The sequence below is a fragment of the Microtus ochrogaster genome, chromosome 5 (assembly GCF_000317375.1).
Source record: "Microtus ochrogaster isolate Prairie Vole_2 chromosome 5, MicOch1.0, whole genome shotgun sequence".
In the NCBI taxonomy this organism is placed as follows: Eukaryota; Metazoa; Chordata; class Mammalia; order Rodentia; family Cricetidae; genus Microtus; species Microtus ochrogaster.
This window is the reverse complement of record NC_022012.1, coordinates 34,066,601-34,093,152: the sequence shown is the minus strand read 5'-3', so window position 1 is coordinate 34,093,152 and position 26,552 is coordinate 34,066,601. Positions and strand designations below refer to the sequence as shown.

General features: G+C 50.7%; 1 protein-coding gene across 9 annotated transcripts in view; it reads left to right on the top strand.

Annotated features, from left to right (window-relative positions):
• The window catches only part of Gramd1b (GRAM domain containing 1B), a 237,937-nt gene that overhangs the window by 203,727 nt on the left and 7,658 nt on the right, over window positions 1–26,552 (top strand). For 8 of the 9 annotated variants that reach the window (XM_013346230.2, XM_005347130.3, XM_026779542.1 and 5 more), the window contains 14 exons: window positions 3,896–3,916; window positions 13,481–13,565; window positions 14,060–14,163; window positions 15,146–15,241; window positions 15,865–15,945; window positions 17,109–17,224; window positions 18,520–18,676; window positions 19,754–19,943; window positions 20,245–20,388; window positions 21,386–21,504; window positions 21,733–21,875; window positions 23,061–23,164; window positions 23,745–23,948; window positions 24,698–24,788. In XM_013346230.2, coding sequence (XP_013201684.1) covers window positions 3,896–3,916; window positions 13,481–13,565; window positions 14,060–14,163; window positions 15,146–15,241; window positions 15,865–15,945; window positions 17,109–17,224; window positions 18,520–18,676; window positions 19,754–19,943; window positions 20,245–20,388; window positions 21,386–21,504; window positions 21,733–21,875; window positions 23,061–23,164; window positions 23,745–23,948; window positions 24,698–24,788 — 1,655 coding nt within the window. Of the gene's footprint in view, window positions 1–3,895; window positions 3,917–8,389; window positions 10,640–13,480; window positions 13,566–14,059; window positions 14,164–15,145; window positions 15,242–15,864; window positions 15,946–17,108; window positions 17,225–18,519; window positions 18,677–19,753; window positions 19,944–20,244; window positions 20,389–21,385; window positions 21,505–21,732; window positions 21,876–23,060; window positions 23,165–23,744; window positions 23,949–24,697; window positions 24,789–26,552 lie in introns of those variants that run through there. The other variant, XM_026779545.1, reaches the window with a different exon arrangement.

Here is a 26,552-nt window from a genome sequence, read left to right as displayed (position 1 = left end):
GGCTGTTGCCAGTGGAGGACAGCCTGGAGTGAGGCTGTTGCCAGTGGAGGACAGCCTGGAGTGAGGAAGCCAGCAGGAGGCCTCTGGGTGTGTAGGAGGCTGGGCAGGTTCAGGCAGGCCCAGTATCTGGGGACCTTGGGTCACTGTGCCAGAGTGCTCGCCCCTCTGCCTTAGTTGAAATGTGTGCCAGAGGGCGTGAGGCTCATCTGGAAGAAGGAGGATCTGGCTGGATGTGGGCATCAGGTTATCTCTTCTCTCCACGTCTTCTCTGAGTCTTAAGTCTTTCCAGTCCTAAGCTGAAGTGTACAGCTCTTACTCATTCGGTGAGCAGCACAAAGCTTGCTGACCGCTGAGCTGGGGACTAACCATGTCGTGCAAGTGCACAGGGCAGCAGCTATGGTCAACCCGGAACGTGCGTTTGCAAGACCCACTGGCTGCAGAGGGTTCAGTGCAGGTCCAGCTGTCGGGCTGTCAGGAAGTGCTGCTGGGGCAAGGCCAAAAGCCTTTAACACTGCTTCCCCGGGGAGCACCCTCTCAAGGTGGCTAGATATAGTCGTGCAGAGGTTCTGTGAGCTGGAGCTGTTTTTGCTACAGACATAGCTAGGTCACCCGTGACCACCTCCTGCAAAGAGGCCACCCTGTGTGTTTTCAAGCAGGCTGCAAGGTGCCTCCTTCACACAGGGGTCAGGGGATCAAAGACAGGGAAATCATTAAGGCTTCACCTTCCCTATCATTGTCTCAGTGGTTGAGGCTGATTTCTTGCTTCTGCTCAGAACCCCCCAGGGCTGACTTTCACTCCCAGAAACCCCTGTTTGGGCTACGATTGAGCTGCACTTGGTAGTGATTGCCTGTGGCCACCAGAGGGAGCCAGGGCATGCTTTCCTGCCCCCTCCAGCTCAAGAGCACGGCTCAGCCTTTGCAGGCCTGCCAAGCAGATAGGGCCACTCCATCCTCGGCTTCTGCCTTGCAGCTTAGCTCTCTGTTGGTGTTTGGCAATGCCCGGTGCTGTGCCAATGGTGCCACTGTGACCTTTACCTTTTTGTTTGTTTGTCTGTCTGAATTCTAATTTTTTATGGTTTTCTTTTCAGTATGACAAACTTAATCTGATCAAAGTAAGACGTTTTTTTGTTTTGTTTTGTTTTGGTTTTTTTGCCCTTCTTTCCAACTTATGCTTAATATAGAGCTCCTGGTCCCATTCTCCCCTTGCCCCCCTTCAGACTTTGCTCTGGGAGATAGATGCTTTTGGATGCAAGGGCAGGAAACTGTTGTAAGGTAGTTTGGGTATGTTTCCAGGAGCCTTGCATCCTCTCTAGTCCTTGCCTGTCTGGTTTCTTGTAGGAAAGTCCAAAGAAACACAGGACAGGTCCTCCAAGTCCTCCACGTCCAGCTCTAACCCTGTCCCCAGCAGCTGTCTTTGTGCTCTCACGTCCTTCCCCTTTGACCATCCGCTAGAAACTCTCAGAGCCTGGCTCCCGACTTCTGTGCCGCCTTGTGCCTACAATGGTAGGCAGTCTCTCTGTCCTGCCTGTTTGGGCCCCTGCCACCGTCCTGGGCCTTGTTAAGCCTCTCTGAGGTCTTCCCTTACAGGAGGTCCCTTCAGCACTCAGACCAGGAATGCTAAGCCGTAAGGATATAATTCTTCCCCAGGAGGCAGGTCAAAGGTCAGGAACTCCTTCCTGCTGGACAGTCTTGAGGGTTAATGTGGATGTCACTGTAGATGTTAATATACGAGTCCCCGAGGCACCCCCAGTGCTGGCTAGGAGACACTGTAGAGCTCCCACGAGGAGCAGAGCCTGCAAAGCCCTTGCTCTAGAGGGCGCCTTCCTCATTTCTTTCGTTTCTTAGACTTCCTTCCTTGCTCTCAGTTTGTAACAAATATTAGACATAAAGGTATCACAGAGCTAGGTAGAGATGGGGCTGATGTTTCTAACTGGAGCTCTTGGGACCTTGAAACTGTTTCTAGCAGTTTCTTAAGGAACCGACATCTTGATAATGCGTAGGAAGAGAGCCACTTCTGTCTGCATGGGCCGGAGGGCAGGCTCCATGTTTGAGGACCACAGAGGGTCCTGATCCCACCACCCCCTTTTCTCTTTGGGTTGTATACAAAAGTGACAAGGGATGAAGTGGTTAGGTGCAGCTGAGAGCTGTTCCTCATCTGTGAAGCAGGTGACAAGCTTGGGTCGGGGCTAGCGCACCACAGGATACCTGTATAGTTTGGGTGATGGCCGTAAGAGTGTACTCGCTGTCATTATGAGGGGCTTTTAACCAACATCTACACCCTCCATCATTTCTTGTGGTCTTAGAGTCAGTTGTCATTGTGAACATTCAAAAAGTCTATAGAAAGAAGCGCAGGCCCTGTTAGATACAACTTTTTTGCTCCATCCACCCTCCTCCAGGCATGTAGAGCCTTGGTTGAATGATAGGGAGGCCAAGTCCAGAATTCCTTCCTACAAGGTAGCAATTCCTACTCTGTGATGAAACAGTCTTGGATGTGTGGGTTCGCCCTTCAGCTTCTGGATTGGAGGAGGGGGTGGCTCTATGGTAAACGACTGTGCCTTCTAGGTTAGACCACAGTGACAGCCTTTTGAGGAATGGCCCCACAGAGAGCCCCTAGCAGAGGGAGACTGAGTGTCTACCCTGTGACCTGCTGCCCTGGCAGACTGGCCAGTGAAAGCTGTGTGAGGGGGAAGCATATTCACGCCTGGGCCACTTCTACTGCCTGCCTCCCACCACCAAAGTACAGGGTCAAGGTGTCGGCCAGACTTAGGGTCAAAAGGAAGAACTTGCTGAGGGGAGATCACATGATCATCTGGTCATTGTTGTGGTCACAGCCCTTCCCACCCACCCTGGTTCACACAGTCACCTCCACCCTGTCCTGTCAATCTCTCTCTCTCATACACACACACACACACACACACACACACACACACACACACACACACACACACACACATACACCACACACAGCTTACCAGCTGACACAGTGCCTGCCCAGTTCTGGATTTATGCTAAAAAACACTCCAGGCTGCTGACTGGCTCCATCCTCTGGTCTCCCCTCGAGGCTTTGACCTGTCGGTGAGGTTTCTTACATCCACACAGAATGTTCACAAGTAGAGGCTGGAAACAGGCACAGCAGGCTCCAGCCATTCCCCTTCTTTCATTGTTAAGTTTCAGATCCCCTGGGAGGTCAGAGCGAGAATTCCTGACTCTAGGGCTGGGACAAAATGAAGCTTTGTGAACACCGAGTTGTCACACCATGGGTTGGGAGAAGCCTTCCAAGATGACACGATTCTTCTCTCTCCCCCTGCCGAACCCCAGCCCATCCCTCTGCTGTTAGCTGTGAGGAGGTCAGCCAGTTGTCAGGATAGGAAGAATTTACTCGCCTGCCAGCTAAGAGCACTGTGTGACTTTAAGCTGCCTCTTCTGCCATCACCGAGATACCCCACCCTGCCTTTGCCAGAGATGACCCGGAGCAGAAGGCTGTACTGGGCTCCATCTATACTTTGCTTCTAGTCAAAACCCACTCCGGAACGAGGCTTTGGATGCCTACCACACATCCCACACCCCCATCAGCAGAACCTGGCGATGGATGGGACTCTGACTCCCTTCTGGTCGAGCGCTAGCTAGTGCTGCCACTGCCTGCATCTCCAGCTGCCCCAGCTGTGGTGGGGCTTCCAGCATGGACTGCTCCCTGGGCCTCCTTTCTGGATCTGTCTTGCGAAAGGAGGACCCTCCTGAGCATCGACCCGGGAAGCATTGGGCTGCATTTGGATTCCTTCTCCTTGGCCCCCCACTGCTGTCTGTGTTACCTTTACCCTAGGGGGAAGGAGGACTCTGGCTGCTCCCAGTATCTCTTCCCTAACTAATTTCATTCTTCTTTTTATTTTCTTTTCAGAAAAGCCAGAGTTGGTACAATGTAAGTATTTCTGTTTCTCTTCTTGTTGGGTGATAGTAAAATGGGGGGGCGGGGCAGAGGTGGGCAGAGGGAGGTAACATTGTCAAGTTCTCTGAGTTTTTGCCCTTGTCAATCTTTTCTCACCCCAAAATAGATAGAGTAGTTCCCATCTATAGCACGATGGATAAGTCTTGGGGAGGAGGGTTTGATTTGGGGAGGCAAAGAAATGGCCCGCCTCATTGCTTTCCTCATCTAGCGCCCTATGTGAAGTCAGTGCAGCCGTGGGAGAGTGACTGTTTTCAAGGCCAGACAGAATTCCGGGGTCAGGGAGCCAGGAGGCCAAAGTTGGCATCCACTAACCAAGATGTCTTCTTGGGGGAACTGGAGCTGAGAGACTATGCTATGGGATGGAATGTGTCGCTGACATCCAGTGTCCTCCAGAGCAAGCGCCTGCTGTAGGGCTTGGCTGCTTCTGGTCTGTGAAGCAGAGTCAAGGTCACTCCTAGTGGCAATTTATCTAGCTCTGAGCCCTGACAATGTCCTGTGGAGTTTTAGCAGTCCCTGTGAAGGCACTGTGCCCCTTATTACATAGGCCAGGTCGTGAAGCCCTCCCTGTGAAGGCCCCTGTTCTCTTTGTTACATAGATCAGGTTGTGAGGCTCTGAACTCTTCCCTGGAAGGAGAGCTGACCAGAGTCTCTCAGCCTTCCCTGGTCACATGTTGGATGCCTTCAGAGGCACTGCCTAGTGGAAGAGCTGAGGTGCACTGTGGCCTGGCTTGAGACCCTTGTCTGTGCTGAGAATACTCCTCCTGCACCCCAGCTCACCTCCTCCTGTACCCACTTCTGCTCCAGTGGGAGCTGAGGCTCGGAGAAGCTATCGTGATGGTGGAATGACAGGGTGGGAGGGAGCAGAGGAGAGGCTTGTGTTCAGTATGGGGCTGTGGGACGAAATCATCCCTCTGGGCCACGCGTGTGTTCATGTACAGCATGGTAGCAGCAAGTTAAGTAGTTCCCTAAAGTTAGCCACGTGTCAGCTAGCACTCTGGCATCCCACAAGCTGCCCTGGGTCTGCCCATCCCACCAATTTTTTATTGCCCCACCAACCACAGCCCCACTGAGCACCTCAAATGGCCCGTGCTGATGTGGGGAAGTTGAGGCTGGAGATGACAGCGGGTGGAAGAAAAGCTGAACTCTGCCTCCCCCCACTCTTCTGCCTGTTTCTTCTCCCTGACTCACCAAGGATCTTCTGGCCTCTGGCCTCCTCAGACTGATGGCAGCTCCTATCTTGGTGGGAGGAGCTCTCTCTGCGTGGGAGCTGTCATGGACCAGCTGTCGCAAATACCCCAGCCTCCTCCCTAATAATCTCCTTTTGAGAGGCATTGCATAAATTAGTGTCACCTAAGGGATACAGAAAACACATGACCACAGTGCTGTTGGGCAATTAAAGCATCCGGATTTGGACATGCAAATCCCATCTTGGATGCAACTTTTGCTCCGATCGCTCCCTTTCTCCTCGCATGGCTTTCAGTGCAGCTGCTGCTGCTTGCCTTCCTTTCCCGTTCCTTTTATGGCTCTCCCCAACACCCACCATTCTTTCCTCCCCTCTTCATGCTCTTCTCTGGTCTCTGCTCTCCAGTCACCTGGCTGCCTTTCCGTTTCTTCCCGACGGCTACATGCCTTAAGTTACCCTACCCCTCCACTTCTTCTATCTCCCCGTCCTCCCTCAGCCTGATTCTGAAGCTGTGACATCCGAGCACTCAGTGTAAAGACAGGTTGTGGGAACCTTGGTAAGTCTTCCAGGATGATCACCAACACATACATTCCTTCCTGCCTTCTCTGGACTGCTGCCTGCTGGGCGCAGAAAGCAGAAGGGATTGAAAGTGAAGGAGGAAACAGAAATGGCAGGTGACCATCAGGACCCCAGAAACAGGGTTTCCATTGCCCTAGCTGTGGGTACTAAGAGGTGTGCATGGGAATCGCCCAGTCCGTGACCTCTGCTTTCCCTTCTTCCTCTATTTCCTGTACAAGAGTAGCTCCTAAAGAGGTTGCTCAGTAGCGGAGAGGCAGGTTGGATATGGAACCCAGACAGGCTAGTTGGATGAGATCCTCTTACCCTTACTGACAAGACAGATGCCCCGATTCTGTTTTCCAGAGCCACTTAATAGTGTGGTTAGCCTGTCTGGTTGACACTGCAGAAGTTTCCCTTGGGTTCTCTCTGACCCCGTGAAGACATTTACCCTGGACATTGGCACGGTTGCTTTGGCTAGAACGAGAATCTGCAACCTGCATTCTGAGAGCCCCGCGTTGGGTAGGGTTTTGTAGTACTCGCTGGGCCCTGGCTGGCTAAGTACCACCTTCTCTCTGAGTGCTGTGGCTATGCCTTATATACTGTGCTCAGATGCACCATCAGGGGAACTTCAGTTGACCCGTCCTTCAGCATCCCCCCCCCCCCATAGTCTCTGGGAGGCTCTCAGTCAACCCTTTTTGTTATGAGCCGCTTTGCATTAGACCTACCTTTCACCTTTGTTGCTCCCTGTTAGCGGGCTGGTGGAGTCTTACCTTCAGAGAGGATCCTGGTGTCCTGTTCCTGTGGCTGTAGATGGTGCTTTTTCTCTTTCTCCGAGCTAGAGTCAGATAGAACCAACTGCCTTACCTCAAGTTCTATCCCTGGCACTAGGAGTCCTTTAGATGTAAGCTTTATAGTCTCCTACCCTGGGGGCAGGCTAGAGTCAGGGCTCTACAGAGTGTTGACTACTATAGGAGTCCCCCGAGACCTGTTCAAGGGGCCTGGGTGTAATTTAAGAGGAAGCCATTCTACCGTCACCACTCCCAGTCTGTAGAAGAGAAAAGCCATTAACTCATTGTCCCAGGGCAGGCCAAAGGGAAGCTGTCAACAAAATAACAGACCTGACCTGAAGGGTGAATCATAAGAAGGGAAGGGGCTAGACCCCAGTGATATGGGGAGACGTCCAGGGAGGGCCGAATGTCAGGGTCAGGGTGGTGTATGAAGACTGTCTGTTGCCGCTGCCCTAGGGCTCGTCTTGCCTTTTCCCACTACGACTGACCAGCTCGTTTTAGTCAGCAAGTCTTCCAGCCTGGGAGTCCAAGGGTGCAGTCCCGGTGCTCAGGAGCTTAAGGGGTCAGGTGGCAGGGCTTTGAAACTGTGGTCAGAAATAAGGCTGGTCAGACTGAAGCCCGAGGAATGACATGCGCCTATTAAATATGGTCCTTTCTAGTCCCAGTAGGCATGGGTCTTGCTGAGCTCCAGGTGGGCAGATAAACCCTCCTGCCTTATGCCTCATTCCTTGGGGGTTAGTGTTTCCATAGCAACTTAGGGACAAAGCCTAGAATAGGGCAGTTGCTAGAGACAGCACCCACATGGTCTCACACTGTCCTCTGTTAGGGAAGCTGGCTTTAAGGAAGGGAAGGGGACTGGTGCCAATCCTGGGAATGACACAAGTCTCGCTGGCGTCGGTTCGAGAACCATAGGACAAGCTTTGTAGGAGTGGATGAAGGTATTGGGGGTGGCAGAGATGACATGCCCAGTGCCTAGTATTTCCTCCAAGGACTGTCCTTCCTCTTCGTCCATCTGTCTCCCACCTAGGATTTTTACCCATAACTTTGAAGAATCTTCCTGGCTGCTACCCTCATGATAGTTAACCCCATCCTTCACTCCCCGGTGGTGGTATGGCCTCTCCAGATGAGACACGCCCCCCCCATCCTTCCCTTTCTCCACCCTTCTCCATTGCACCTGGGCCCAGCCCGTGTTTGGTCACCTCCTTGTCCCACCCGCATCTGGCTTCTGCCTACCGGATTTGGCTGAAGCACCAGGATTTCCTTTGTGGCTCTTCACTGGTTTCTTCCTAGGTGAGGTTAATGCTGAACCAAAATCTATTTTTTTTAACCTGGGCTCTCTCACCCCCTGCTTCCTGCTGAGCCTGGGCCGAGAAAGGGTACCAGTTGGTCCCAGCACCCAGTGTTTGCCATAGAGTTAATGTTTAGCGAGGAGCCAATTCCCGCTCCTGGAGTTCTGGCCCTGTCCTGCCAAGCCTGTGGTGAGGGGGTGGAGACCAGGGCTGAGGCAGACTGAGAGTCACCTCAGTCTATGGCAATGTGTCTCTGGGTGTTAACTGTCTCTGTCTTGTCCAAATAGTCACCATCTCGGCTGTCCCGTGTTCGTGGCCTAGGTACCAGAGTTTCCAGGGACTTTCTGTTAAGTTCCCACAGCCTTCCGGAATGGTCTGTACCGCCTGTGTCTTGGGTGTGGCGTGGATCTGAGGGGAAGTGTTGCGACCACCCTGGAAAACAGAGTTACTGCATTCACCCTTCACAAAATCTGAGGACCGCTGATACATAGGGCAGACAGAACTTGATCTTAGGATGGAGTCAGGGCGGGAACTATGCTTCAAGAAGTCAGGCTTATGATCTAGTGATGTGTTGTGTGTGTGTGTGTGTGTGCGCGCGTGTGTGTGTGTGTGTGTGTGTGTACATGTGTGTGTGTGATAAGATGCCAATAAAGAGATAGGGAATGCATTCATGTCATAGATTTTTTTTACACAATATATGAAATACTAAGTACTAGGGAAGATTGAACTGAAGAGTGTCTCATTCCTAGGGCAGATGGTTTCTAATGAAGTGGGGTTTGCCTTAGGTTGGATGAAGGTAGGTGTCCTTCAAGATGGAAAGGGGAGCGAGTTAGAAGATGCCTCGGGCAAGGATTCTTTCCCCTTTCTTTACCTTAACAGTGGCTGTCATGTTCCTCTTAGCTGGACTCTTCGGGTCTGAGACCCAAGAATCTGTGTTCTTTGGCATCACTGGAGTAATTTTTAAACATACTAAAGTTTCAGCATAGGAAATTACTAGGTTTATAAGAAGAAGGAACATTACCCATGCTGCAGCAGTCCAAGACCTTCCTGATAGGGTAGGCTAGCTGGGTAGAACAGAGCTGCCTTGACTATTTTGAGGATCTGGGAGGAATCCACACCCTCCCAGTCCCCACACTGTCTATTCCCCCTCTCTACCTCTCTGCCGCGCTCAGTGATTCTCAACCTTCCTAATGCTGTAACTCTTTAATACAGCTCCTCATGCTGAGGTGACCCCCAACTGTAAAGTTATTTTCTTTGCTTCTTTTAAACTGTAGTTGTGGTGCTTGCTGACCTGAGCCGTCATGTAAATATCCGATCGTCCACAGCCCCTGTGAAAGGGTCATTCGATCCCCAAAGGGGGCGTGGCCCACAGGTTGAGACCCACTGGCGTAGCACCCTTTGTGCCCCCACGGCCTGGCTGCCATCTCTTTTTTTGACTTGTCTCCCACCTCTCACCAGGGTTCAGAAGGTCTGCTCTTACAGTTTGCCCTCAAGGTCTGAGCAGCTTGCCTGTGACTCTGCTTGGCTTTGATCCTATGCCTCCATGGGGCCTAGTCCTCTGGAGAGCACCTCAGGCTGACCTCCTCTTCTCCAGACTATCTGTCCGACTTCTCTGTGACCAGCACATTTGGAGAGTCCCATGTTGGCTGCTGTTGCATCAGAGAAGTTGCCGAATAAACAGGTTCCTTAGAGGAGACCTGTCTCTTAAGAAACCCCTGCTCTATTCAGTCTCAAATTTCAGATGTCCCCAGAGCTCTGATGCCCTGTGCGCCTCCCCTCCTCTTCCTCCACTGAGAGCCCTGGCCAGCAACTTTCCATTGCAGGAAACATCTGCTGATTGAGGCCAGGCTAGGCCCCGGGGTTACTGTAGGACATTGGCCAGGCCCATCACCCAGATCCTGTAACTTGAAGCATGTGCGGGACTCTGGCCTTGCCCGCCCACCAGCCCTGCCTCCCTCCCTCAGGCCCCAGTGACTCTTAACAAAGAAGTCATTTGCTGGCCAGCTGAAAGGAGTGCCTTCTGGAGGCAGAAGGGGTGTGTGCAGGGGTGGGGATGAGCGCAGGCCCTGTGCTGCAGCTAAGTGGTGGCCGGGCCTGCCTGGGTGAGAGCTGTGAGTCACGGCGGTCCTGGTTTGATGGGGGATAGACACATTGACTGAGCAGGCCAGTCTGTGGGGCATATCTGGACTAAGGATCTGTGCCACCACGAGCCTCCCTGGAGCTCCCGAAGAGTCACTTGTGAGTCATCCTGAGTGTGAGTAGCTAGTGGAAATAGACCTCTGGACCGAGCTGTGGGTCACCCTGCTCTGCGGAGTTTGCCTGTTCACGTGGGGCTGCCCTTCCGCAACTCTCGGCCCGTGTTGCGTACCTGCTGTGTCTATGTCTTCGCGCCTCACCTGGACTCCTGAGTGGCTGCACTGACCGAGGAGTATCGCCTGACCACACCCCGTCTGGGCTGCCCCCGGACTGAAGATGGGAAGGATAAAGCAGAGTCCAGCTGTGGGACACTGGCCAGCCAGCCCGCTCTGAGACCCATGCTTCTTATAGCCTCTCATCTGTGAGAGTTCGCACAGGGAGCACAGCTCTAAGAGAGGATTGTCTAGACCCTCTGTGCAGAAGCCCAAGATCACCTGGGTTCAGTCCAGGCTAGACCCACTGCTTTCATTCTGAGAGAACCTGAGGATCAGCGCAAGGACCTGGGGACCCTTGCCTGGGCCATTTGTTGGGGGTGATGGAATCTCTGACAGAGTCTGGGGTCCTCTGGAGCCTCCTGCTGGAACGGGATAGCCAGTCTCTGCTGTGGTACTTGAAGAGACTCGCTGACGCACCTGTTGGTGTGGAATGCTACTGCTGGCATGGATCTGAGAAAATCCCAGCTGTGAGTGTGTCACCCAAATTCCCCGTGTCCCTGTGACTATTCTGTGCACTCTTTCATGCCACACTTGGCCCTGCTGAGAGTCTCAGACTTGACAACCCTTGAGCCAGCATTCTTTGGCCATTTTATAGAGGTGAGCCCTGCTTCACCTTTGAAAGAGAATGTTTTACGAGTACATAGCGAGTGTGTGTAGGGGGCTAGGTTCCCCAGCATCAAAGGGGCATGGGATTGAAAGCCAAGTGTTGCCATCCAATGTGTCTTTGTACTTTAGTCCAGAGAGGCTGGCCTACCATCTACACCAACAGACAGAATAAAGACAGCTCGGTACAGATGTGGAGTAAGGAAATCTTCCTTGTTCCTTCCCACTGCTATAAGCACGAACGATCGCTGTCCTTTCCTGCTTGCTTTTGGGAGATTGTACATAGATTTCTGTGCCTCTATCTCTGTGGGTACTGGAATTCTCTCATTGGCTATGAGAGAATTCCAGGGAAGAGGACACTATGAATGAAATATTGGAACTAGGAGGGCTTTTGGCACCAGGTTACTGGATGCCTGATACCCAGTTTCCCCTGAAGTGGATTGGGGACCTCCTTGTAGGAACTTTTTAAAGACTCTCCCAGGGGTGAGAGAAGCTAAAGGGAACCCCAAAGCGGGCAAGTCTCTCCTCCCATGAGTGTGCTGTTGCGGGAAACCCCATGGTTTTTTTTTAGCAGTTGGATAAGGCTCCCGTTCCATTCCTGCTGGGTCTCCACATTCCTCAGCAAGCTGCTTTGCCTCTGTCTCATTTCCCACAAGTATGAAGTGGGGTGATGAAATTCACCCTGTGGTGAGGTGCGGTGATGTATGTGGTGGCTGTGTGCTCGTCGTGAGGCTGTCTAGGAGGACTGTGAGGACTATATGAGCGGTCAGCCTGTTAAGCAAGGGTTTCCTGTGTGCAGATTCTGTTCTAAAAGGCGGGATTTTTGTATAGTACCTAGTGATTCTTGGAGGGCTGCTATATCTGAGGTCTTTGTTTGAGGTTTTTTTTTTTTTTTTTTTTTTTTTTTTTTTTTTTTTTTTTTTTTTTTTTTGCTTGTTTGTTTGATTGGTTTTTGAGACAGGATTTCCTCTGTGTAGCCTTGATTGTTCTGGAACTCACTTGGACCAGACTGGCCTCGCGCTCAGAGATCTCCCTCCCTGACTCTTGAGTACCAGGGTTTAAGGCCCGTGCTACCACCCGGCCTGACGTCTTTCCTAGCTGTAGGATTCATGAACTAGATAAGCTTCTAGATGACTTCCTCTAGTGGCCTGGAAACCTGATGGGAAGATTGACATTATATGACGATAGTGTGGTATACTTTGGGGAAGATAACTGGCCCTCTCATAATACATGTGTAAGTCAGTCAAGAACAAAAGCTTGAAATTCAAATTACAGACAGATTAATGAGAAATTCCTCTTCCACACTCTTCTCTGGTTTCTCTCTCTTGGAACATCGGCCCAAACTGAATGCACACATTTTTCTCTCTCTCTAACTCCCTCCACGTTCTTCTTCCTCTAGTCCGAGGGTCAGGCTGTGACGGAGGCAGGCAGCGCTGGGTTCAGATGCAATCACTCCCAGACTGTTTCCATGCGGGTCACTTAGCTTCATAGAAAGTTGAAGCATGAAGAGTTGAAGGGTCTGTCCCCCAGCAGCAGTGTGCCTGTGGATTCCCCGGGAAGTGGGCGAGAGGGTGAGAGGCCAGGAAGCACATGTCACTGCCAGCAGGACAATCTGTCCCTCAGGCATGCATCTCTGGCAGAGGGTCAGCAGCCTAGTGTGCGTTAAGTAGGTCAGCACATGGCCGGGTGGAATGCAGATGTGCCTCTGTCCTCATGTGTGACTCACCCTAGGTTGTAATCTTTGCATCACCCTTGAGTGGCCTTCATCTCCGGGCACCCATCTTTTCTATTACCATTTATTTTTTTTTAAAGCTCTTAAGACTGTACGCATCGAAAGGACAGAATTCCTAACTACTAGCTGGTGGGATTTCCAAGGAAGATCTGTTAAATTAGTCTATGGCAATGAGCAGGCCCAGGATGCATAGCAGGTTTTAGGGTCTGAGTCTCTATACTGGGCAAGTGCCTGGTCCTGCCCTGGCTTCTATGGCTTATGGAGGATGGACTTCTGAGTCTTGGGGTCTGGGACTGTATAACATTGGATACTCTTGGGCATGAGGCTTTTGTCTTGCCTCAGTTTCTCATTGTACATTGGCTTGGCAGGTTGTTTGGTGAGATAGGGAGGAAAGTGACATGCCTGTGTGCCAGATACACTTTTTTACAACTTGTGCTTTCCTTTTTTTTTTTTCCTTTCTGTTACTGGCTTTTTAAAAATCTTTTTAGTGCCATGTTTTATGATTTGAAGAAAAATCCCGTCTTTAGCTCGCTGTGTTAGTCACAACAAAATTCAAGAGGTCCACAGTGTCCAACCCTCTTCAAAGTCCTGCTAAGAGCTAGCATAGCCCTCGGGTCCTTTCCACTGCCAAGGTAGAAATGGCAGGAAGCAGGGCAGTGATAACTGGCGTGTTAGGTCCTGGGAAGACACTCGAAGGATTCCTTTCTTGCTTACCCTTCTTGGGATACACGTGGACCCCATATTTTTCACTGACCAATGCTGCGTGAAGGGATTTTCAGGACCAGCCTCTCTATGCTATTTCTCCATGCCAAGGCTCCTGTCTTAACCTGGCCTCTGAGGGACTATGGGAAGAGAGCTTCCTCTCTCTGCCTTTCTACCTACCACACAAGCATCCCTCTTCTCCACCCCATCACCCATCTCTAATCCTGCAGCGTGTGGACGCATCATGCTAACCCTGGCTGTTGTTGCGCAGGTATTAAGCCCCACTTACAAGCAGAGAAATGAAGACTTCAGAAAGCTCTTTAAGCAACTTCCAGACACGGAGCGCCTCATTGTTGGTGAGCTAGTATCCTGGGAGGGGGCCAACCAGGAAGTCTGGGAGTTCCAGAGAGAGAGAGTACTTGGGCTGCCTCTGACCAGAGGCTGAGAGCCAACACAAGCAGGAAGGTCTCGCTGGCACCAGGCGGCATCTTAAGTCCCAGGTCTTAGGATCAAGCACCATGCCTGTGGCATGCATCCTTGAGAGCCCACCCAGGGGGGATTCAGAGGCATACTGAGCCTCTGCAAGTGGTGGCTCCATACAACCAGTTGCTGCCATGGTAGTAAGGGGATGGAACTTACTGAACACCACTGGACTTTTTAAAATGGTTTTAAATTCAGCCCATCGTTGGCTCATGCATTATCCGGCCACCAGGCAATGACTTGCTCACCTGGTCAGCAGCAGACGGCTGGGCTCCCCCAGTGCTGGAGGGATGGGTGGCCTGCTCACTGTACACTGGTTTGCTGGCAATGTCCCCTGCTTCTGAGCTCCCATCTCCTGCTTCTTACACAGATTACTCTTGTGCACTCCAAAGAGACATTCTTCTTCAGGGCCGACTCTACCTCTCAGAAAACTGGATCTGCTTCTACAGCAACATCTTCCGATGGGAAACTTTGGTAAAGACCTGATACTTGGGAAGGTGGGGGACGGTGGGCAATGCAGGCATTGTTTCTCAGTGGTAGTACACATACAGCTTACCCAGCATGCACAGGCTTCTCTCTGCTTGGTTCCCAGAGTTGCAAAAAGAAAAAAAAAAAGACCCAGACTTGTCCCTTTGGGCATTGTCTTGGCTGTGACTGAGAAGGCTGCTTTCATTTTCTTTATTTACTGGCTTTGTGTTCTTTCCAAGCCTTTATAGTGTACCCCCCAACCCCCCAACTCCCCAGACAGGGTTTCTCTGTGTATCCTTGCTTGGCTTTGAACTCAGAAGCCTGTCTGCCTCTGCCTCCTGAGTGCTAGAACCAAAGGTGTGCAACCCCACTCCTAGCTTTGCCTTTAAATTGTTAACATAAACCCACACCTGTGTACTGGAGGATACCCAATTCTGAGTCCCAGTCCTGGCATCTCTTCTGCCATGAGTTTCCTTCCCTTCTCTTGGGTATGGAGGACAATATAAAAAAAAAATTTCCTTTGGCAAATGCAGAGACCTATCTGGTATGAGTTATGGCGGGGGGGGGGGCACAGTGAAGTGGGAAGGACATTGGTTGAAGGACTCAGAAGAACTGACTTGCACACTTTAGGGGTTCTGCACTTCATTAACTGTGATTTTAGTGTTTTTTTTTTTTAAATTTGCCTTTATTTCTTCATCTTTTAAAAATAACATAAAGGTAACTTAGATGTAAGTAGCAATAATGGCAGGTCCTCTGTCTATGTATCAGACTGTAGAATCTAGGGACCCATGGCTAGAGAGAAAATCCAGTTGTTCCTTAGTCCAAGGCCTCTGTGGCATAAGGTCTCTAAATTGGACCCTTCCAGGGCCAGAGGTATGAGAACTGGGATTTGATTTGATTTGGCAACTACTAGCGTCACATGGACACTCTTTGCCTGTTGTACTAATGCCCTCTTTTGCTTGCTGCTCTGTCACCATGGGTATGCCAGCTAACAGTCCGTTTGAAAGATATCTGCTCCATGACTAAAGAGAAAACAGCTCGCCTCATTCCCAATGCCATCCAAGTCTGTACTGATTCAGAAAAGGTGGGTGTTGTCAAGTTCTGACCTTTTGACTGATGCACCCCGTCCTATATCCTACTCCCTGTCTCCCCACCTCTATATTCTCACCCTTAAGTCACTTTAATCTTTAGACTACTGGGTTTGAAGAGGCAGGCTGTAAGTACTGGGTGAGCAGGGTGGTTGAAGGCTGAGCAAGGGGTTAGGGTAGCATGTCAGAACTTGCAACTTTGAGCTAGAATACCCAATTTTGAGTCCTGTGATTCTAGACTATGTTGGATAGCCTTCATGTGCAAATGTAGATTTAGTTGAAGGTTGATGGGTCAGTAGGTTTGTCTCATCCTGTTTATGCTGTACCCCAGCTCACCTCTTGCCAGTTACAGTTGGTGAGCAGAGGACATTTATATTTTGGGGAACACAGTTTAGAACGGGAGTAAAAAACACAGAAGGAAGTCTGGGTAAAATATAGAAGGGCTTGGTTATAGCGGGGACTTGGAGATTTCAGGTCCCCAGTGTGCTGACGGTGTTAGATAACTGACAGTCAGTAGCATTTGAGATTGAGTATTTTGAATAAAAGAAAGGACCGTGTTTCCATCTACCATGTTAGAAGTTTTCACAGATGTTTCTCTGCATCTTCTCCTCCAATCTAGCACTTTTTTACTTCATTTGGGGCCCGGGATAGGACATACATGATGATGTTCCGGCTCTGGCAGAATGCTCTCCTTGAAAAGGTAAGTACCAAAAGGGAAGTAGACAGAAAGCCCTTCTGTTAGTAAGGAGATGGATGATGGATGGGTGGGTGGGTGGATGGATGGATAGACGGAAGAACAGATAGATGGATAGAAAGAAAGATAGAAAGATAGATAGATAGGTAGGTAGGTAGATAGATAGATAGATAGATAGATAGATAGATAGATAGATAGATAGATAGATAGATAGATAGGATTGACTCTGTCCTGCAACTTTGGGAGGTCATGCACCCAGAGTGTTCTTCTCACTTGGATATTACCCCGGATGGGAAGCGTGCTTTTATTGTGGTATGGCAGGCATTAAAGGAGCCCATGTCTCTGGAAATTTGCTAGGAATCTTGACCTGAGTCCTGAACAGAGCCAGCCTGTTTCATGAGAATGCCCCAGCACTGTCAGGAGTAAGGCACCCGTGACTTCTGGCACTTCTTCCTTTCTTTTTGGTCATCGGTTGCATCTGTTTTTCTTACGCTCCTACTGTCTTTTCCACACACCTGGCACTGCCACTGTCTTCCCTTCTTTCTCTCTATGACACAGTAGCTGTTTCCACCCATGATCTTCGTTTCTTTGACACGCCTTTGCTTCTCTCTGGAAATTGTATCCTACGAAAAGTTTTTCTCAGGATAGTGTTTTAAAAGAGGACAGATAGACGCCTCCTCAATAAGCAAACACTGGAAACTAGACGTAGGCTTGTACACAAATTGATTGCCCTTTAGAATGAAGAAGGAAATACTCAGGTTGTCAGGAGAGGCTGGGTTAATGACCTTTAATTTCTGGGGTGTTGCAAGACTGAGTCAGGGCATCTGTGGGCGTTCAGAGATAACTGTGGCCTTGGGTTAACATGGGTGCGGGAGGTAGGGTGCTTCCCATCTTCAGAAGGCCACTTAATCCCATTCTGCAAAGCTCCATTGAAGGGGCAGGCAAGGGAGGCCCACATCCTTGATTTTGTTAGAGTCTACATTTTCAGGCAGGAGATTGGCATCTGACTGGGATGTCTGAGGTGGATGGCATTGTCATAGAGATGTCCTCTCTATCAGTTAGGAAAGGAGGCCTCTGTCTTCTTTCCCTACAAGAGGAACAGAGCTTCTGTGCAGAATGTCAGGACCTGGGGGAGGGAGGGTTAGCATCAATGCTCTTATCTCTTGCAGCCGCTATGCCCCAAGGAGCTCTGGCATTTCGTCCACCAGTGCTATGGGAACGAGCTGGGTCTCACCAGTGACGATGAGGACTATGTGCCTCCAGACGATGACTTCAACACCATGGGGTGAGTGTGGCCTTGGGTGAGCGTCCCAAAGGATATGGGGATCAGAATGGAAATGAGGCCATCATTTGGAAAATGGTGTCTAAGTGTCACCCTACAGGAAACAGTGGAGGGAACCAGTTCTTCAGGCAGAGGGAACAGTAACAGGGCTATGGGGCTACAGAAGTGGTCAGAGACAGAGACAAGCCAGAAGGCCCAAGGGAGCAGGGTCTAGTAAGTAGCCTTTTGGCCAATGTGGCATTCGGTATTACGCAGAAAGGTATGGGCAGGATTATAATAGACAGTTGATAAGTTCTGAGTTAACATCTAAACAGGGCCAGTATGGCTTCTATGCTGGAAATGCACCCAAGTGGAGAACACGGGGACCTGTTCAAAGGTTGCTAGATGATAACTTAGAGACTCCATAGTGCTGTGCTTTGGACCAGGAAGGTTGCAGTGGCTCCTGCAGTAATTAGATCCTTAATGTATTTTGAAGGATTCACTGATGGCTCAGAAACAAATTTCAGGTTTGGTTAAAATTTTGTCGGGTTAACTCTTTGGTGGAAAGGAGTAGTTCCAAACAGAGATGGGGAATATTGTTAACAGAGGAGTTTTGAGATTAGAAGGTTGGTTTTAAGCAAACGAGGATGCCTGCTAGCCAAGAGGAGAGATCAAATAGGCTTCTGAGGATGGTTGTTGGGCTTCGTGGGGAAGTTTGGGACAGGGCTATATAAAACTGAGAGTCTCTCATGAGTAACCATGAGGTTGGTTAGCCCAGTCCTCCAAGTGGTTGAACATAAAAGGACGTTCAAGGATTAGGCTTGGAAGCACTCAGCAAGAGCGGGGAGCAGAGAAAGGCACTCTTGAAGTGCCTCTGCTTCATTTGGGATGTACAATAAAGAGAAATTTGTTGGTTACGACCTATGATTTGGGCAGTACTACTGAGGGAATACCGTATTCAGGATCCAGTCTTCATAGCTGATGTTTGAGAAAGGAAGTATGTGCTCAGAGCCCAGATGTTAGATTCAGAAGATGGGCATGGGCTGGGATCCAACAGAAAAGAGTAGACATACACCTAAGGAGGGTGTCTAGGAAGGGTGGGTTTCAGATAGAAGCTTCGGGGTAAGGAGAGGTGGAATAAGAATAGAATGAGGCTTTGGGAGAGCTTTCTGGTTACCGTGAAATCCCATGCAAAGAAAAGAAGCAGGAAAGCCCGTAGGTTCAGATTGACGGACAGGCCTACGTTCTTAGACTGGCTGGTAGTCTCCTCCACAGAAACTAACCTGAGCTCACGGAGTGGGGCGGGGTGTCTTTTCCAGCTACTGTGAAGAGATCCCTGTAGAAGAGAATGAGGTGAATGACAGCTCATCCAAAAGCAGCATAGAGACCAAGCCTGATGCCAGCCCGCAGCTGCCCAAGAAGTCCATCACCAACAGCACGCTGACCTCTACGGGAAGCAGTGAAGCCCCTGTCTCGGTATGGGCGATAAACGCTGGGCAAATCCCTGCCCTGATTAGTGGCCATTGTCTCCTAGTTTAAACCCCACACGAGCTTCTAACCGGGAGTTGGGAAGTAGGAAGGGGTTCCACGTGGTCACCGTGACTAAGGGAACATCCTAGAATTTATTAGCTTTCAGTGCTAGGGTCTATTCCAAAGGCCGAGAGCTAGAATCTCTATACCTTGTTTATATGATTAGGTTTGCATATGAGAAGTTGAAAAGTATTCCAGCTCTTCTCAGCGTATACCTCTTGGTGGACTACTCTAGGCAGCCTCTCTTTTTGGATACCTTTCTTAGATCGCCCCCACACCCCTTCCTTGATCCAAAGTCAAAGTCACACATGAATATAGAACAATGGGACACATATTGCTTATTTATCTGTCGTGAATGTTTGTTGAGTTCCTTTGCGGTTTAGTTTCCTACTATTTAGTGCTGAGGTTTATGGAAGCTATATAAATGTCTGTGAGGGCCTTTCTCCACAGGAACACTGTTGCAGAGAAGCCAGAACTTTGCAGAAGGGTTAGGGCATATGTCAGCAAGAAGGGACTGGGTTCCTTGGGAAAGGGCTTTCAGAAAAGGGAACCTTTTATTCCACGTTTGGTGGCCAGGCTAACCAGCCTTAGAACAGAAACGCCATTGATGCCTAGCCTTCGTTTCGCCTTTCTGAGATTAGATTTAGAATACAGCTGATTCCCTTCTGGTGCCAATGAGAGAATGCTGCCCCAGACTTTCCTGGGAGGCCCCCTGAGATCCTGAGGAGAAGGGTGGCGTTTACAGGCATGCTGGCATTGGCTACAAGCAGGCTGCCATTGTAGCAGCATGGTAGGAATATAGCTCCAGAAAGGGCCTAGAAGGGGAGTACCACTTGTAGACCAATGTGCCATCTAAATGGCATGGCAAGGGCAGTGAGTTCCCTGTCCTGTGCTGCTCAGCACAGTCGCTGCGCTGTGATTGAGATGACTTCTAAAGGCTGGGTTGTTCGCTGGTCTCCTCTTGAAGAGTTGATTCACAGAGAGGGACCTTAGTGGGTGGATGATTCTTGGTCTCCATTGCAGTTTGATGGCTTGCCGCTGGAGGAAGAGGTGATGGAGGGTGATGGGTCCCTGGAGAAGGAGCTTGCCATCGACAACATCATAGGAGAGAAGATCGAGATCATTGCACCTGTGACCTCCCCTTCGCTGGACTTCAACGACAATGAGGATATCCCGACCGAGCTCAGTGATTCTTCAGACACCCATGATGAAGGTGAGCCTCTCAACACACGTCTAGGGCACCCCGTCACCTCTCCATTGCGTAGCCTGAAAGAAACTGGCTTGGCCCTTGAGTCAGAATCTAGGTTCTGGATCTCAGAGCACACTCCAGACCAGGGGCAGCTGGGGTCCCAGAGAAAGGAAGCGATTCAGGCAAAAGCAGTCGAGCTCATGAGCCCAGCCACCCTTCGCTTGGTGGTAGCACCCACGTTAGCCACAGAGATATCAATGCCGTTGGGATGGCACCACAGCTTCTTGTCCTCGTCAGTCGCTGCTTCATCCTCCCTTCTGTGCAGGAGAGGTGCAGGCCTTCTATGAGGACCTGAGTGGAAGACAGTATGTGAACGAGGTCTTCAACTTCAGCGTGGACAAACTCTACGACCTGCTCTTCACCACCTCGCCCTTCCTCCGGGACTTCATGGAGCAGCGGCGCTTCTCTGGTCTGACCCGTGGACTGGCCCCTCCCTGACTGTCCATCCTTTTCTCCACTGTATATCCTCCTCCTCCTCCTCCTCCTCCTCCTCCTCCTCTTCCTTCCTGCCTCCCTCTTCCCATATATCGTTCTTTCCCCAATGTCACTCCCCTCTCTCTGGCCTTCCATGATGCCACATGGAATCCCTCTAGGGTATTCTGGCCCGCTCTGTCACTGGTATTACAGGTTTTCATATGCCCACTGTCCACCAGACTCCAGAGATTTCCCAGGGAGCAGGCCCTGCCAGCTCTTTGTCTCCACAGGGCTCTGTGTCTACTCCAGGACATCTGTTCTGCTGTTTGGGAGGCACCCGCTGTACTCAGTGTGTTGCAATGGCTCATTCAGCCCTCAGCTGTGCCATGTGTGGGCCTTGGAGTTCCTGGCACTAGGGTGTTAGGAATCTGAACCCCAGGTTGTTATTTATCTGGCTGTAAAAAGGAGCCTAGAAGGGCTGAGAGAGGATTCGTATCTCATACCCTGGGGGCTCTTTCTTCTCTTCTCACTCTCTCACTTCGGTTTTCCCACAGCACAGATGTAACGTTGCCTAGCAGAGATGCCAATCATCCCCAACTCAACAAAAGCTCTAGGCAACAGGGTGCCCTCTGCAAGGAGAGGCACCTTGAGGCCATGGGGTGTTCACACTCCCTGGGGATCTGATGCCCTTGCCACAGTAACTCCAATGTGGCCTGCACCCCCGCAGGTGGCCCCAAGACCTCCTGCCCCAGCTTGGAACAATCAGCATTCTGGAGCTGTCTGTAGAATTTCGGCAGTGCCACAATGGGCCTCTTTCTGCTCCAACTCCACCTCCTCTTCACCACCTCCCCCAGCTTTCAAACTCCTATTGGCTTCCGGGGAGGGGGTGACTGTGAGCATGGGGCAAGGAGTTCATTGGTGGGGGGAGATTCGGATGAGCGGAGTTGTGCTGTTCCCATCCCCCTCATCCCAGGGCTCTTCTCTCCCCTCAGATATCATCTTCCATCCGTGGAAAAAGGAGGAGAATGGAAACCAGAGCCGCGTGATCCTCTACACGATCACCCTCACTAACCCCCTGGCTCCCAAAACCGCCACTGTCAGGGAGACACAGGTGAGCAGGGGGAGGAAAGAACCCAGTGAGAGAGTGTCTGGAAGGACTGTCACACCCTGAAGGATGAAAGCTGGACTGGGGAGATGCCTCTGGAGGTGGGCTTGGTTTAGTCCAGAGGCAGCAGCGTCCCACGAGCGCAGATGCTGCCAAGTCAAAGCGATGTCCAGGGGCAGGGGCGTTGGGAAAGGTGCTGTTCCTGTTTGGTCAATGGTGCTTCCCTCCCCACAGACCATGTACAAAGCGAGTCAGGAGAGTGAATGCTACGTGATAGACGCCGAAGTCCTTACCCATGACGTGCCATACCACGATTACTTCTACACCATCAACCGCTACACCCTCACCCGCGTGGCCCGGAACAAGAGTCGACTCAGGTGTGCCATGTGAAGGCTTGGGTGGGTAGAGGTGGGGGAAGGCATCCAAGCTGGGCAGTGCCCATTTGCTCACTGGGGACAAGGGGAGCTAGAGTGCTCACACTGCTGTGTCCTCCCTGGATCCTTCTGAAACTCAGCGCCTTCCCATCCTGACTTTACTCTTCTCTGCCCTGTATCCCTTGGAGCGCTCTGCATCTTCTTTGGAAGATCTTTCCCCATGCCTACTGTTCATGATGTATGGCTCCTGTGGGCCTTTTAGGATAACTCAAGGAAATGGATTAACCTCATTTATCAGAAGAGTAACTTTGTCAAGAATCATGCCCCCAATTCATACTGAAGCTTGCTTCTAGCAATAGGGACCCTGTGCCCTATGTGATAGGATTGCCTATTGTTTCCCCTGCTGGCCAATGAGCTCCTAGAAACCTAACCTAATCCTTCACAAAGCCAGTCGGCCTATGCCTCTCACAGTCAGATGAGGTTAGCTCTGGCTACGGTGATACCCACTCAGAGAAGGGGAGAAATAGAGGCCGTGACCCTGGAAGAAGCATGCAGTCTCATCGTCAAGTCGGCACTCACACCCATCTCAGAGTCATCGTGGTCAATGGCAGCTAGACATTCGCAAGAGGAGCTAGCCTGTTCTCTATGCGGAGAGCCGGTGGTGGGTGGGAGCATAAGACTCCGATCATGGCCATGTTCCCGTTAGGCCTGGGGAAACGTAGCACCCCTGGTGAAACAGAAAGCCAGGACAAATGGCTTAGATGTGTGGAGGGGATTTTGCTGGGGAAGATCTCCTGACAGATGCTCATACACCTAAGGGAGAGGCAGCGAGCAAGGCTTTCCACGTGGGCAAGAGCGAGGGCAGTGGTATGGGCGGTAGTTGGGGGAGAGAAGACTCAGAAACAGGGCTTGAGTGTAGAGTAGAGGCAGGCAGGTGAGAAGACACTCAAAGTTGTAGATGATGAGAGGCACTAGAATCGATCCTTGGGTTTAAAATGGTTTTGGCGTTTATTTCTACACTGGGAGGCTGCGGAGCATGTCCCGCCACCCCCATTCCCTACATACACATATACTGTAGGCAGCAGCAGTGGCATAGTCACATACCGCTAACCTGTGATCGCCCATGCTTCGGAGCCTGTTTTCTCAACACAACTGACTAATCCTTGTTTCTAACGGCCTGCTCTTCAGGGTTTCCACAGAGCTCCGCTATCGAAAACAGCCCTGGGGCTTTGTCAAAACTTTCATCGAGAAGAACTTCTGGAGCGGATTGGAGGACTACTTCCGCCATCTAGGTGGGTACCACAGTCCTCACATCATCTAGCCTGAACCTTCCCTTTGCTGGCCTGGGCAGCTGCTCGCTGCCATTTGGGGGAATGGAAAGCCTGGACACTTAGGAGGTCTCTGAGGCCATAAATGGGTTTCACAGGGCCCCCTACTTCTGTTCCTGAAATGAGCATCAAGTTTGGTATGTTTGGCGACGTGTTTCCTCTAAGAGACTGCATCTGTAGCTTTGAGATCGTTCAGGAGGGGCAAAAAGGGCTGTGATTTTTGCCCACCCTCGAATGAACCTCAGATGTGGTGACACTGGCATTGAGTCATCTGATTAGAAGAAAGATCTGAGGGCATCTTTTTAGGAAATTACATACTTGGAGATGTGAAAGTTGGGAACGTGGTCCTCTAAGCAGGATTAGGCCTGAAAATCTTTGGCATGGGCATCTTTGAGGGTAAGCCTTCATCTGGGCCAGCTTCCCAGGGTATGGTCACAAAAATAGGGTACAGGGTACAGAGTACAATAGTACAGAGCCGCATCTGGTGGGCATTATGTTGGGTTGAAGCTATAGGTGTTTGACGTGGCTCTTTTGTGTCTGACAGAGTCTGAGCTAACCAAAACAGAGAGTACCTACCTGGCTGAGATGCACAGACAGTCACCCAAGGAGAAGGCCAATAAGTCTTCAGCGGTACGGAGGAGGAAGCGCCCCCATGCCCACCTGCGGGTACCTCACCTGGAAGAGGTGATGAGCCCTGTCACCACACCCACTGATGAAGATGTGGGCCACAGGATCAAGCACGTGGCAGGTATGGTTGTTCCAGGTGGGAATAGTTGTGTAGCTTGGCACTGTGGGATGGAGCTGCATGCCTCTGTTGTGACACATATATGCACACCCGGTTTGCACCATGAGTAGAGTTTGTCAGCTGTCCCTCATAGACCCACTGAGTGACTTCCTGCCTGTCCGGACTGTAGACTCTTCCTCTTTTTCTTCTTCCCATCCCCTCTTTCAATCCTCATGTATATTCTCTGTCGTGGAAACCTGGGCCTCTCCAAGGGACCTGGAGACTCTGAGTCCAGTGTTTCACAGACTGTGCTTTGCACACGCTTGTGAGTTTATCAGAGCTGTGAGGACTGGAGAAGACACTATTTCCCATGCGTTCCTCAGTCCAGCCTCAACTAGAGCACGCCATTGTTAGGTGCTTTAGATATACCGTTTGTGATTCATGTCCCATTTAAGCAGACCGATTGAGAAAAGTTACATGTCTCGCCCTGACATCCTGCAGCTGGTTATAAGCTGGGAGCCCGCTGCCGCTAGCCTGTCTTCATCAGCCAATCATGTCTCTGTATTCTAGTTCCATAGCTATGTTTTCACGCTTGCTCAGTGATAATCTGCCTAAAGTCCCCCCCCCCCCTGTGTTGTAGGGCTCAAGATGTGAGCTCAAGGTCACTGAAGGCATGTTGCACAGTTCCCTGATGATCTTGCTTGACCAGGACCTTGTCGGCAGTGCGTGGACTTGTGGATTGTGAAAATGACGGCGTGTTTATTCTCCCCCAGGTTCCACGCAGACGCGGCATATCCCCGAGGACACACCCAATGGTTTTCACCTACAAAGTGTGTCCAAGCTGCTGCTGGTTATCAGCTGTGTGTAAGAGACTCCAGGTTCTTCTCCCTCCCTGGCTGCAACCCCTTTCCTTCTCCGGCCTGGTGCAGGAGAATCATCCTCATCTCTCAAGCATTTGCTCCCCCTTACTTTTACCCCTCTCTTCTTTGTTCCTTGGTCTTCCAGTCCTCACTGGGTCAGTTGCTTGGTCATTTGTCCTTTTCTGTTCCTTTGCATGTTCTCAGCACTTTTGCGTGCTAGCCTTCTAGGAGGAAAAAGGTGTATGCTCTGTCTGTGCCAAGTGGGCGAGTGAAGCAGAACGCTCAGAATCCCTCCTCAAGATAAATGCTGACTGACATAGGGATGCTTCAGGGCATCTTAAGAGTCCATTAATTTATAAGAGGTTCTCTTGAGTGTCTGCTCTGTGCCCAGCATGAGAGCCATATCCAGAGACCTCACTGGCAGGGTAGCCAGACAAAATCAATGGTCCCAGTCCAGGGAGACCAGATGCTTGTTTCAGTGTAGATGACTTATAATTAGCATGGCATTATTAAACCACAGGTTCGATACCTTGGACAGTTAAGTTGATCTAGAGAGATGAGAAGCCAAAAGAAATGAAGGCATAAGCTAGGAGACCACAACTGTCCGGTGTGGGAGTCCTTGTCGTCAGTGCTCAGGACATGCTTAATTTGAATGAAAGGAACTTGGAGCGGCTAAGGACGGGTTTTCTGCTTGGCTCAGCCTGCAGCTTGCATCCCATTGCTGTGAGCCGGGGATGCGCCATGGGAGTGTGGATGGCACAGGCGGATGGGAGGCATGGCAAATACGCACATTCGTGCTCTACCTTCTGTAGGTCAGGCACCAGACCTCCTTTGGGTCAGAGGCCCTTGCTCCTGTGGTCCTTCTGTACCTGTCCCTGAAGCAGCCTCAGAGAGATGTGAGGGGCATCTTTACTCTTGGGACACTCTGGGGGGAGAGATGTGAGGGGATGTCCTTACTCTCAGGACACTCTGGGGGAGACTCACAAGCGGCACAGTCAGACCAGCACTGTGGCAATATGGTAAACAGGTTGACAAAGGCTGAAGGAAGTGTGGGTGCTTAGAGTGATCTGCATCAGAGGGGCCACCAACCTGAGAGGGCTGAGTGGGTATGACAGGTCACAGATGGGCGGAGCAAGGAAGATCAGCTGCCTACAGTGACTACAGGTGCTCATGCGAACAGAAACTTGGAGTTTAATTGAAAGTCGTCAGAAAAGACATGCCTCTACATGAGATAGAAAAAAAGAGCTGAACCCTGTCTCCTCCTATTTTATATTGCTCTCTTTGCCCAGTCATATCACTTCCTGTCTGTCTGTACAGACCTCCAGACCTCTATGGTTAACTAACTTGTGGCTAGCTCTGCCCTCTGATCTTTAGGCAAGCTTTATTTGTTAGAGCACAAACAAGATATCAGCACCCACGCCAAAGTCCAAAAATGTCTGAGTTGCCATCAGTTATCTGGTTGAGGAGGCCAGACCTTTGCTGATGTGGGCTTGGCCCTGAGAAGGCAGAGTAAAGCTATGGATATAAATGAGACCATCCATGTGCAGAGTATGACAGTGGGGCCAGGGATACAGGGTACTGTCACTCCTTACAGGGGAAAGGCCTGGAGAACATAAGAAAAGTTCTTGCTAGTCCTGAAGACATAGCATGAAATTGGATGTCGGGCCGGGTGGTGGTGGCACACGCCTTTAATCCCAGGAGGCAGAGGCAGGCGGATCTCTGTGAGTTTGAGACCAGCCTGGTCTACAAGAGCTAGTTCCAGGACAGG